Source organism: Chlamydotis macqueenii, chromosome 2, assembly GCF_036417535.1.
Source record: "Chlamydotis macqueenii isolate bChlMac1 chromosome 2, bChlMac1.mat, whole genome shotgun sequence".
NCBI lineage: Eukaryota > Metazoa > Chordata > Aves > Otidiformes > Otididae > Chlamydotis > Chlamydotis macqueenii.
The window spans coordinates 155,277,507-155,289,647 of NC_141557.1; the positions used below are offsets into that span (position 1 = coordinate 155,277,507).

At 42.5% G+C, this 12,141-nt stretch overlaps 1 protein-coding gene across 2 annotated transcripts in view; it reads right to left on the reverse strand.

The window, feature by feature from the left end:
• KCNQ3 (potassium voltage-gated channel subfamily Q member 3) overlaps positions 1–12,141 on the reverse strand; it is a 196,868-nt gene that overhangs the window by 18,215 nt on the left and 166,512 nt on the right. For both annotated transcript variants that reach the window (XM_086742622.1, XM_086742621.1), the window contains exons 4-9: positions 9,657–9,829; positions 7,839–7,994; positions 6,347–6,457; positions 5,038–5,133; positions 3,569–3,663; positions 1,852–1,878 (exon numbers count right to left, since the gene is read on the reverse strand). In XM_086742622.1, the coding sequence (XP_086598748.1) occupies positions 1,852–1,878; positions 3,569–3,663; positions 5,038–5,133; positions 6,347–6,457; positions 7,839–7,994; positions 9,657–9,829 (658 nt within the window). The remainder of the gene's footprint in view (positions 1–1,851; positions 1,879–3,568; positions 3,664–5,037; positions 5,134–6,346; positions 6,458–7,838; positions 7,995–9,656; positions 9,830–12,141) is intronic.

Here is a 12,141-nt window from a genome sequence, read left to right on the forward strand (position 1 = left end):
TTCCAATCCCCCTTATTGAATGCCTATTTCCATAAACACATTCTTGCTAACAGGAAGGCTCCAATGCAGGTTTACTGATTATTTTGCTGAAGGTTATTACATATGTAACAACATAAAAGCAAAATATATTCAGCTAGAAAGAGGGGCCTTGGGATTACAGTTTTAAAGATTTTGAGCTGTGAGTCGTACTTTTCAGTTTTTAATCCAGTGCATCAAAATAAAATGACTACTTCTGCTGGCCTGAGAGTTACAATAACTCAGAAGCTACTCCATGAACTGTTCTGCCACTGCAGGTGCAGGAGCTTCTCTAGGGGGGTTGTGACCTACAGCAAACTGCAGCAACCATTCATTTGTCTAATTTTAATCTGCTGCTGCATCTGAGTCAGGACATGTTTTGGCTCAAGGTAATGAGTTACATATTCAACAGGATTTCAGCTCCTAAGCTCTCTCCTACATATTCAAGGCCAAAATTCAGCTGTTGCCAACCCTGGAGATGGCTAAAATCTCCAGACATCTAGGTTAATGCAACTGAGCTTGCTCATGCTTGCTTAGCCTGGGCAGTGCCATGGATGTATCATACTTAAGGTTCATGAAGGTTCATGAACTAGGTAACTCCCATCCAGGCAGTCTTTGAAGAGGAGCAGGTTAGGTCATGACGATGGTGGCAGGAGATGGAAGTCATCTCTTCCCAATAATTCAGCAGTATAGTGCTTGCCTGTACCGTAAGAAAACTTGGGATAGGTTTTTCTTTTCTGTTAAAGGAGGTTTGACCCCCAAAAATTCATAGGAGAACAGGAAGCGTGAATCTGTTTTTTTCAGCTTCCTTTATGGAAGCTGTCATGTGTTGCACAAAATGTTTAAAAACCAAAAAGATAACCTTTCATCAGGCCAAGTACTGGAACCGAGGCCTGCCCTCTGACTAATAGTTTTCAAATTTTGCTACAATTTTTTCTCTTTTTTTTTTCTGTGCTGTAAATCTGGATGCAAATGGAAATAGCTTCAGCACAAGCCTGTAGAACTATTTATCCTCTAACTGCTACTGACTTTCATTGTGGGTGATCCATTAAGAGAAGTTTAGCATTAAGTATTTCATGTTTTCAACTTAAAAGGTTTAATTATTTTATGTGCTTTTGAATCTGCAACAGAGTTGGAGGGGGTTAAAAATATATCATTTCCATTTAAGACCTTGCAGGTTGACTGACAGTGTCTGCTCTGCTGTAGCCTTCAGTGACTGGCCAGTATTAGGATTGATGTTTCCCTCATTCTCTTTGCTTCTAAATTCCCCAAAGTGGCTGAGAACTTTCCCATCTGTTTCAGCAGGGATGGGACCAAGGCCTCAAACCTAATGTACCCTTTTCAGTACTGCTAGAGAGACTGACTATCCTGATGATGCATCTTAGCCATCCATGTTAGTATTTATCATCAAGAAATCTTTGCATGTGCTGAACTGCCACAGAGTTGATCTCTTACGCCACAACATTGCTCTGTGCAGGACAGTAGAGAAAGAACAAGAAACAGAACTTTAAATTCACCCCAGAACAACTTGAATGCTAAACCCTGACTTTATGGCATGCATCAGGAGAAATCTTAGACCATGATTAATCATAAGAAACAATAACGCTGTTAACAGACAATTAACAAGCAACACTGCATTTGTACGATTAGCATTTTAGCTGTGTTGTTAAACTGGGAAAAAAGCAGGCAATTATGGATTGGTTAATAATTTTTAATGACTACCTGTGGTGTTAGTAGCATGTTTCGGTTAACAGCTCATGAATCCACAAAGAACCATTTAACCTGCATCCTCCAATAATCATATAGAACAAGGCTAGAATAATGGCAGATACATACCTGGCAGTACCATCCAACTGCTCTTTCCTTTTATAGAAGAGGGGAAGCATTACAAGAAAGCAAGAACAGAAGAATTATATAATAAATTCAGCAGACTTTTGTCAACAGAAATTGCTGATCTATTGCTAATGGTTTATATTTATTTTGTTCTGTGACCATAACTGACATCAGAATAAAAGCTACATTTTCAACTAGCCATAAAGTAAAGAAAGTGACATAGGTTCCTGAAATGAATCTGTGCTGCTTAGATTGGCAATTCAGTCTTTGACGAGAAGTGAACTCCCTTGCCCTCTCTCCCAGGACCTTATTTGCAAAACAGCTATTAAATTTCAGGTGGCATTTGAATGACAGAAGAACCTACATACAATGGACAAGCTTGAAGTCACAGTAATGAGTCTAGACTTCAGGCGAGCCTGAGAATTATTCTCTGAACAAAACCTGAGGTCAAGAAACCCTCTAGATATGACTCTATCATGGATAATATGAGAATAGAGAGTGAGAAGGGATAAAGAAAAGGAAAGAAAAATACTGAGCCTTAACTAAACACTTGTGGTGTTTTTTCTTAGAGATTTCCTTTTTGACATGTCTGAAATCAATCCTAAAGAAATATATTGTGAATAAAACAAAGAAAGACTTAGTATTGCAGTTTGCCTTTTGTGAAGGCAGGAGCCTGAAATGTTTCTTCAAGTCAGTTCTGAGCAACAGCTGGAGCTGCAGTATTAGCACAGTGAGCACAACTTACATGTGGAGACCTCTGTTCGAGCTGAGCTGTAGTTTAAGGGCACTTTTTTTTTGTTTTCAGAATGAGGCATAACAGCAAGACCAGAATGAAAACATAAAGCATAAATTTGGATAAGTAATGCCCATTATTAGCAGCTGATAGTCTATAGCTAAAAGTCTTGGCTTTCATAAGGCCAACGTTTTAAAGTGTTAAGACCTCAAGGTGAGGAAGGTGCCTGTTTGAAAGGCAAGAAAAGTGAGGATCAGATAGACTCATATCCATAAACATATGAGCATCCATTAAGTCGGAATGTCTTTATGTATGGAATGCTTTTCACTGAACTGGAAAATGGTGGTTAAAATAAAACCATTACCTCAACTCTCTAGAAAAGTTTTCTTGTGAACTTTCAGTTAATAGTTTCAGTGGGAGACAGTTTTAAACATGCTTTGGCTGTCCTCCACTTAATTATTCCCTTAAGCGGTTGGTATTGCCAAAAGACAAGCATTTAACAAGCATTAATTACGTTCACATGCCACGGCCACCTTTGTGAACAACACAATTCTCAAATTAGTTGAGTAAAAGGGAGAAAAGTAAGAATTTTCAGCATAGACCATATCTTAAAATATACAACAGCATCATAGAGGGTGTGAGAAGTATAGGCGCCTGTGAAATCCAGGGCTAAAATTTTATCAGGATCAGAGGGAGAAACTAAGATTTCCAGGGTAACAAATCCCAGTCTTACAAACAGAAGCTGCCAGCGAGGCATCCTTCTCCTTTGTTTAAAGCCAATATGACAGTCACTGACGGAGTTATCCATGTGCCTCTAATATATCCCACCAGGGAAAGGGGATGGATCCAGAAGCTAAAAAGCATGTTTTTCACTCTCAGCCAGAAAGTTAACTGGCAACTTTCTGTTATATATATATATAAAGTCTATGTATCCTGTCCTGACTTACACTTCAGAGAAAATGATGGAGAGGTGGACAATGTACTTACCTGAAAAATGGAAATGATACAATTGATTCATAAAACCTCCAGGTAGCAACTAGATCAATCCTGTTCGGGTTAGTAGCATAGTATCTCCAGGCAGCCTGAATTACAAGGAAGAGGAAACAATTAGTGTTAGGTAAAGCTATTCCCCAGGGTGACGGCAGCCAGATTTTTTCAAAGAACACAACAATGCACTTGAGTGACTATCTGGAAATCAATTAGTCATCAGCCATATAAAATAAGTGTCACTATATGGTTAAATTATTTGCACCATATTGTAATCTTTGAGGGCTGTTAAGGAGATAAGACATCAGACAGAACCATCAATGTCAACTAGACATTACATATGACTAAACTGGTTTTAATCTCCTGGCTGGTATGTCTAAAAGATCTTCAAGGACTGCTGGACTTGTCCAATATTTCTGGAAATGCTTAAGCTAGTTTACCATCAGAGGAAATTTTGCTGAGCAATTTTCTATTTCAGCATCTAGCTCCAATCAAAATTCTCTAAGCACATACCTAAAAAATACTGTAGCTAAACTTGTTACCTACTAAGTGGAGATGCTTTAATTTAAAAGGTGACTTCAATTCACCACTCATCCCTGCAGCCCCTTCTCTTTGCTAAGGAGTGGGGTTTTTTTTAATGAGAAGACGACAATAATATGCCACTTGGCCTGTTTCTCCTGAGAACTGGTTTGATCTTGCGCAGTCCTGAGCACCAGGAATACAAGTTATCACAGAAACTTTCTCTGTCCCTCTGTGGAAATGCTGCCATTTACCTCACTGCCATCAGGGTGCGCTCCACACCTAGTAAGAGTAACTTCTGTCAAATTTGTCAGCCCCTAGACTAGTAATTTTAAGCTTAATTTTCTGAATTGGTAACAAAGGCCATAACTGAAGTCCAAGTGACTAAGGAGTCTCTTTCCCATTAAATCCTCCGATCATCCAGTGACATAACAGAATACGAGGGGCGTGCTTCAGTTTTTACAAACCACACATGCAATTTACACAATTTGCCTTGATCAAAAGAGTCACTGTTTACAGTGTTACTTCTGTTGCTGTTTTCACATCAATAACAACATAACTTTGTTTGCACATAAAAGCACACTCTCAAGGGAAATGAGAAAACCTGGATTTTGGAAAGGATATGTTTTTGACAGCTTTTTTTTCTCTGATTTTGTGGCACTGATGCAGAAGCTGATTGGTTTCCAGAAGCTAGCAGATGAGACCCTTTCTTCTAAAGACACTGTTATTCTGAAAGATATTCTGGGAATTGAAAGATTCTTCAAAAATTGCAAGGACCACTGGACTATCTAGCTCCATATGAAAAAACTGACTCCTTTACAAACACAGCTTCCCACCTCCTGCAATGGGAAATGAGAATTTGGGCAGAGGGGAAGCGGTGGCTGTTGTTAACATGATGCAGCAGTCTTCATACACAACATTTTTCAAGAAAGGGATAAGTGGCTGCAAACCTGAATGAGTTCAGCTGCTGGCTTTCTTCTTTTCTCAAAATGTTTTTGACGATGTTGCTCCTGGACCTTCAGTGCCAGCCCTGAGCCTAAGATGCCCTGAAAGGAGAGAATGATGCAAGATTTTAGATGTTTCTTACTCAGAAAAAAAATTTGAATAATGAGAGGAAACAGGTCTGTAGGTGGAGATGGATATGGCTACGTGGGACCTTTGTGAAGTACAGCATATCTTTCCCACTGCTCATCAGACATGAGGTTGTTATGATCGTCCCAAGGGCCACAGGCCACACCAAGTCATTTTAAGGTTCTCAACGCTCATGTCTACTGCCTTTCCAAGCTGGAGGTGTCCAAGTGGTGTATTACTTTCCACTCAGGGAAGAGCAAAACTGTGCTTGTGTAACAAAAGAGCTATGCTAACCGTACTCTGGATTTGGGTGTATGGGACTTCCTGTCCTCTATGAAATTCTTTCCAGGTCTCAATCTAAAGGAAAAGTATCCTAAAATCTGGACTTGGGATGGTTTCTGTTGCTAATTGGCCCATCTCACCCAGATCTTGTCTCATTCTTACCTGAGGGCTTTGCGGACAAGGCAAATATTTGGCCCATGTAACACAAGAGAACAAATACACTTTCAAAAGTAATTCAGAGATCATTTCTTAAGCAGTCAGAGTGGGATTCTCCTGGCTAGATCAAAAATACCTGTACTGTCAGCTGCTAGCTAAATTCCCTTTAATCTTAGTGGGTAGAAACAGCACTTCCATGGTGGCGTCAGAGATCTCCTCTAAAAAGGAAGTAAAACAGGCGAGATTAAATGCTCTGTAGAGCTGCAGTGCTTATAAAGGATGACCTGTGATGATCACTCAGATGTAGATCTCTAGCTTGCAAGTGTTTAGTGCTGGGTAAAACGGCCCAACCCTAATTATTAAAACAACGGCCCCCAAATCCTTTAAAAATACATCTTGTGTGGCTATGTCAATACCAGTAAGGTAACCTGGGCCAGGGTACAGGCTCATTAACTGCCCTGTGATTTCCCAGACTATTCACTCACTGGTTTAATTTTGTCCTGTGCCAACTAGCACTGTCCCAGAAAATGCCCACACATGGTTCGAGGAGTATCAGGGTGACATATTATTCCCAGTAGACTCTATGCAAAGCTGAGAAGAAAGGAGTTTGATTTACTGATATAGACCAGTTCAAGTGTCAGAATCACGTCTTAATAAAGGATTTTGATTCCACTGGCAGTTTTGATCACTTTCTTTTTGCAAGCACACGGCGCTGGGCTGTGCCTAACAGAGGAGGGAGAAGGTACTTACTGCAGGAAGAGCAAAGAAAGACACTCCAATAAGAGAGAAGGTAGCTGCAATCAGCCGTCCCTCCCATGTTTTGGGGGTCTTGTCGCCGTACCCGATCGTAGCGAGGGTGATCTGTGGACAGAATGACCAGGACTTCCCGTAAGAAAAACAAAGCCAACAGCTCTGCTTTAAATGTCACCCTGAAACCTGCATAACTCACTTAGCTCTATGGGTGCTCATGTATAACTTCTTAAAATAGAATCTTGATGACTGGCCAACCAATTTTAATTTTTTTTTAATAGTATCATAGTCCAGAGGCATTTTACTAGGGAGAATGGATTTAGTCTTAAAGCAGCTGCCTTTCTAGAATGCACTTGCTGAAAGGGGACTCCACGTGACATTGCACGCAGAGTGAGCCTCCTGCCTGCTGTCAGTGCACAGCTGGGAATGGGACTTGTCAGTTAACAGCTTGCAGAGCTTTAACAATCAAGGCTACCTCTCCCTGAAGCCTCAGTCTCTAAAACAAAGATGACTTTGTGAAAGCTTACTTCTTTCCTCTACAACTGCTAATTGCCAGCTGTGTACCTTTTCTCACAAGTGAGACTACCTAAATGTCCTGGATATGTAAGGATATGAAAATATCCAGGTATGCTATGCAATACTTGGGACTTTTTGATTCATAATGGTGGGGAGGGATCTTTTAAGAATTTATGAATGAACTGCATTAAAAATATGCTCCTCAATTTTAGTCACAGCATGATATAGACTCCCCTAACTATTGACAGCAAAGCAACACGAACTCTGTCTACCAGGTGGCAGGAATATTTTGTGATCAAATGAGCAGTGGTGAAAACAAATACTCCTCCCTTCATCAGAAGAGACAAGACCAGATATATCAAAGGTCTCTCTTGCTCAGTATCCTACCACCAGTCCACCAGTGGCATTCCCTGAGTGATTCTTGGGGAATGTATGTAAGACACAAGAGAAGTGTTGAGTTATCCTTTCCAGAGACATTCTGGACTCATTAAATTTCATCCCACTAATCACTGTCCAATGCGCCAATCTATTGAGACCCCTCTGTAAGGCCCTCAAGAGAGTCAATATCATCTGAAAGTTTGACCAGCTCTAGTTTTGACATTTTCTGAGGGACAGAGCTCTCAGAGGCAGGATATTGCTGTCATTAGAGTTAGGTCTTCCATGGGCATAGGCTTGGATAGTGTAGTTATACCCAAAGAGACACTCCTCTAAAAAAGAGGTTTTCCAGAAGGCAGGAGCAGAGACAGATTTCTGAAACAGGTTTAAGCACCTATGGGCCTTTGTCTGACTGAAAATCCACAGGGATGTAAGTTCTGCTAGTTGGTTGTAAGGGCATCCCTACTTTGGTAACGTTATACAAGTAACAATTTACTCAAATTTAGCAGTACTTATACTGTACTTCCTAACACCAATACTCGATCTCTTCTTCGATACAAAGTTTTTAAGAATGGGATATAGTATTTTTTGAGTTACTTACGAGCCCCCACCACAGCGCATCTGCATAGGTTTCAAACTCTTCCTTCATCTCCACTCCATTAGCATCCTTTTCAGGAACATCTTTTTCAACCAGATAAACAAGAAATGAGGATAGGATGAGCGTCAGGAACCCGATGTACCAAGCAGTGATGAGTTCCTGCAAAAGAAACAGATGGACAATGGAGGGGCTGAAAACAGTCTCAGTACCCACAGTGGCACAGTAAATGTCAGAAGAGAGAAGCACCAAGGATAACAGCAGAGTTGTCACTGCTGGCTTGGTCACAGCCCATGACCAGCCCACCTCAGCACTTACTGGAAAATAATGCAGAGATTTACAAGAATTATCCCTTACATGGCACCTTCCTTGGGAACAGCTTGGAGCAATCTGCAGTTGTACTGCTGCATGAAGCTGGGTTAAGGACTTAGCAGCACACATGACAAAGGGTGCTGCAGGGCTCTGTTCCTGACCTTGACTCTTCCCATTCCTGCTACCCCTAGGCTTGGTCAGTCTTGGCAGGCAAATCAACAGCTCTGCCCTCTCCCTACCTGCAGAGAGCCAAGGATGCCGGATGCAGTTTCTTCTCCTCAGGTATATCAAAGCAGGTTCTGAGGTACGATTTCACCATGAACTGATGCAATAAGAACAGACCTTGGAAACTGTGTGAAAACAAACCTGAGCTTCTTTGTTTAGAGGAAGTGACTACTATGAGTGTGTGGTTAATCTCACTCAGGTGGGAGATGGAGCAACCCAAGTTCAAAACTCAGTAATGTTTGAAACAAAGCAGAATTTTTTTTTGATGCAGGTCTTCACAAGTGGGTAAAAAAAATCAATATTCCTTTTGTTTTCATAATTGAGTCTTCAGATAAGTCAGCTTTCATGGCTGATTTCTGCTGTGCAACCACAGAAGCAGATTTGTTGGCTAATCTTGTTATCAAAATTGTTTCTTTAATGCCTTCGGTGAAGCTAAGTTCTTGCAACACCTTTTTATCTCCCACAGCCAGCTGAGCTCCAAGGGGTGGGGGCTGGGAATCAAACAAGGAACATTTGAATGAAATCCCACACAACGAGGCCTTTAACAATTTCTAAACAATGTCTTTGGCACACAGATTTCTTCCACGATCTCAGTTTCCTGAGAAACATTTTTGACACAAGTGTTTATGTGCCACCTGCCTTGTAGCAAGTTTATATGGGGAAGAAACAGAAGTTAGTACGAAACGAAGCAGGGTGAGTATCCCTATCAAGCACTACAAAGAAGTAAAGTCTAATTATGCTGTGCCAGCTGGCATTTAAATTTTCAAAAACCCCTAAAATGTCAGGAATGTCATTCACGGATAAAAAAAAAGCAATATGTAGCAGAGAGTATACACAATTTTTCTACATCCTGTACAGATGAGAAATCTTATCTAGAGGATTTTTATGCAGACAGTTTTAAACTTGTAATAATGTTTGGTGAAAATGCAAGCACACAACGTATCTGTCTGGTGTGAGACAGGATGTGTCTGACTATAGCATGAAGTCAGACTGAGTAAAGATGATTTCAAAAATTTTGTCTGTCTGGGTTCACACTGTGTGCATCTTTGTATTGTCTGACCCATGCTTCCAAAGAGAAATTATACCAGTAGCTCCCTTCTAAGCACATTTCAGCTAACCAGCCTCTTTCCATCCCTCCAGAGTCCTGCTCCATCTCTTGATCAGACAAGTCTGAGAAGCCACTACAAATACATTGCAACTACAGAGCAGTTCTATCAAAGATTTCAAGATACTTCACCATTAAAGGGACGGCCCTGCTCTCATTCAGTGCAAAGGCTCCTCACTTACTTTGCTATGTGCACAAATAGCTGATCCCAAAAGTTTCCATGTGCCGCCCCGCCTGTCCATTCGGAGCATCCGTAGGATCTGAAGGAAGCGGAGGCTTCTGAGAGACGTGGCCAGAACATTGCCTTGGTTCCCAACAGCAACCACTGGCACTGAAGCAATCAGCACAAAGATATCTGCAAGGCAAAAAGAACAAAGCCTGCCAACAAAAGTGGCCCCATCACCTGCTTCTTAATCCCATCTGGTTGTGCTGCAAATTTCCCTAGGCAAGTTTTAAAGCTGCTTGAAAATGCCTTCTCTTGCCAATTAAACAGATATCTGCACCTGCCACACAGTTGGCATCACACACAGAACCCACCAGCAAGTCTCGTAATCTATTTACAGATCGATGCACCGGACTTGAGACACTGTCTGAGCTAGCTTAGGGACGCATAGAAATAGTGTCCTAATGCTGACAGGATGTTCTGGTTTTGTTAGTGAGGGGGGGGCCTAAGGTGGTAGCTTCTGTAGGAAACTGCTAGAAGTCGCTCCCCTTTGTTCAGTGGACTCGGCCGGGCCTAGGGCGGATCCACTGCTGGCCAAGGCCGAGCCAATTGGTAGCAGAATGTCCCGTGATAACGCCTCTGCGATAACGTATTTAAGTAGGGGAAAACAGAAAAAAAAAGAGGAGAGATGTGAAGCAGCTGAGCGGGGGGCAGAGAGGGGCAGGCGCAAGCCTTATGGGCCTTGCAGGCCTCACCCTCTGGCCTCCCGCCGGGCAGCCGACTGGGCCCAACTCGGTCCAGCCTGGCTGCAAGAAGTGGAGAGGAGATGAGAAGTGAATAAGATGTAAAAAGGATCCTGAGAGGCGTCTGCCAGCCTGTTGTGAGGAACGGCTGCAGACGCCAAGGTCAGTGAAGAAGGAGGGGGAGAAGTAATGCGGCTCCTGGCCAAGATTCCTCTGCAACTCGTGGTGAAGACCATGGTGGAGCGGGTTGTCCCCCTGCAGCCCATGGAGGTCCACGGAGGGGCAGAGATCCACCTGCAGCCCGTGGAGGACCCCACGCCGGAGCAGGTGGAGGCCTGAAGGAGGCTGTGGCCCGTGGAGGGCCCGCTGGGACAGCTGTTCTAGAGGGACTGCACCTCGTGGAAGAGATGACCCACGCCGGAGCAGTTTCACGAAGGACTGTGGCCCGTGGGAGGGACCCCACGATGGAGCAGAGGAGGAATGCGAGGAGTTCTTCCCCCGACGATGATACAGTGGCGTAAAACAACACGTGATGAACTGACCGCGACCCCCATTCCCTTTTCCCCCCCCGTGCCGCTCGGGAGGGGAAGGTAGTAGAGATAATGTTAAGCCCGGGAAGAGGGAGGGGTGGGGGGGAGGTTATCTTGTTCCCTGTCTCATTCTCCTGCTAATTTTAGAAATAAATGAATAGTTTTCCCCAAGTCGAGTCTGTTTTGCCCGTAATGGTAACTTTAAGGATTTCTCCCTGTCCTTATCTCAAACCTCGAGCCGTTTTTCTTATATTTTCTCTCCCTGTTCTCTCAGAGGGTGGGGGGAGCGAGAGACAGACTGCGTAGTCTGGTCCCGATCGGGGCTGAACTACGACACAGGAAAACAACCTTAAATGCATCTGTCCCACAGGAACACCATAGTGAATAGGTCAGCAGACAAGAAATTCAGTTTTTGATGGTGCATCCAGTACTTTGTTCTTTTGGCTGAGTTTTCCCATTAAAATCTCAAAGCCAGTACTACTATTTTTGTAAGCAGTCACAGGGCCAATTTGCTGATCAACTGCAAATCACACCACTTTGTCTTATTTTATTTCTTTTTATTTCTTTTCCTTGTTTCCACCCCTGCTTTTTGATATTATATATATACAAGAAAAAAGTGGTACTTTTTTCTTCAGTCATTCTCCGGACATTCAGTCTTTAAATTGTCTTTGTATTGGATTTCCAGTCAAAAAGAGTGGCACCAGATGGGTTTCAGATTTATTCACTTGCTATCATTCCCAAAACAAACTTGTGCCAGTGACAACCAAGAGATGGCATTAATCAATCAAGTGGGATCTTTTCTGCTCTTTACCCAGATAGCAATGAAGACTCATTCTCAGAAGTGAGATGACACTTTTACCAAGAAGGCATGAGACAATATCAATCCCACTTGCTCACACCATGCTCTACTGTCTTCACCATGCTATTAGAAGTATAAGAAGTATCAATACAACAGTAGTAGCCAAAAGAGTACTACTGAATTGAAGACAGCACAGGTGCACATAGAAAATTTATTCCAATTTTGTCTACCGTTTAGACCCACAAGACGAACAAAAGGAGGGAGAGAGAAGAGAGTAGCATGTATTCATGTAACCACAGCACCACAGCTCCCCAGAGTGCTCTGTGCTGTACAAATAAAGAACATAAAGCTAGCGCTTGGCCTGAAGAGCCTCAAAATAAATGAGGGAGTCCTGGAAACAGTGGATGAATGTGGATGTGCATGACAGGTGTC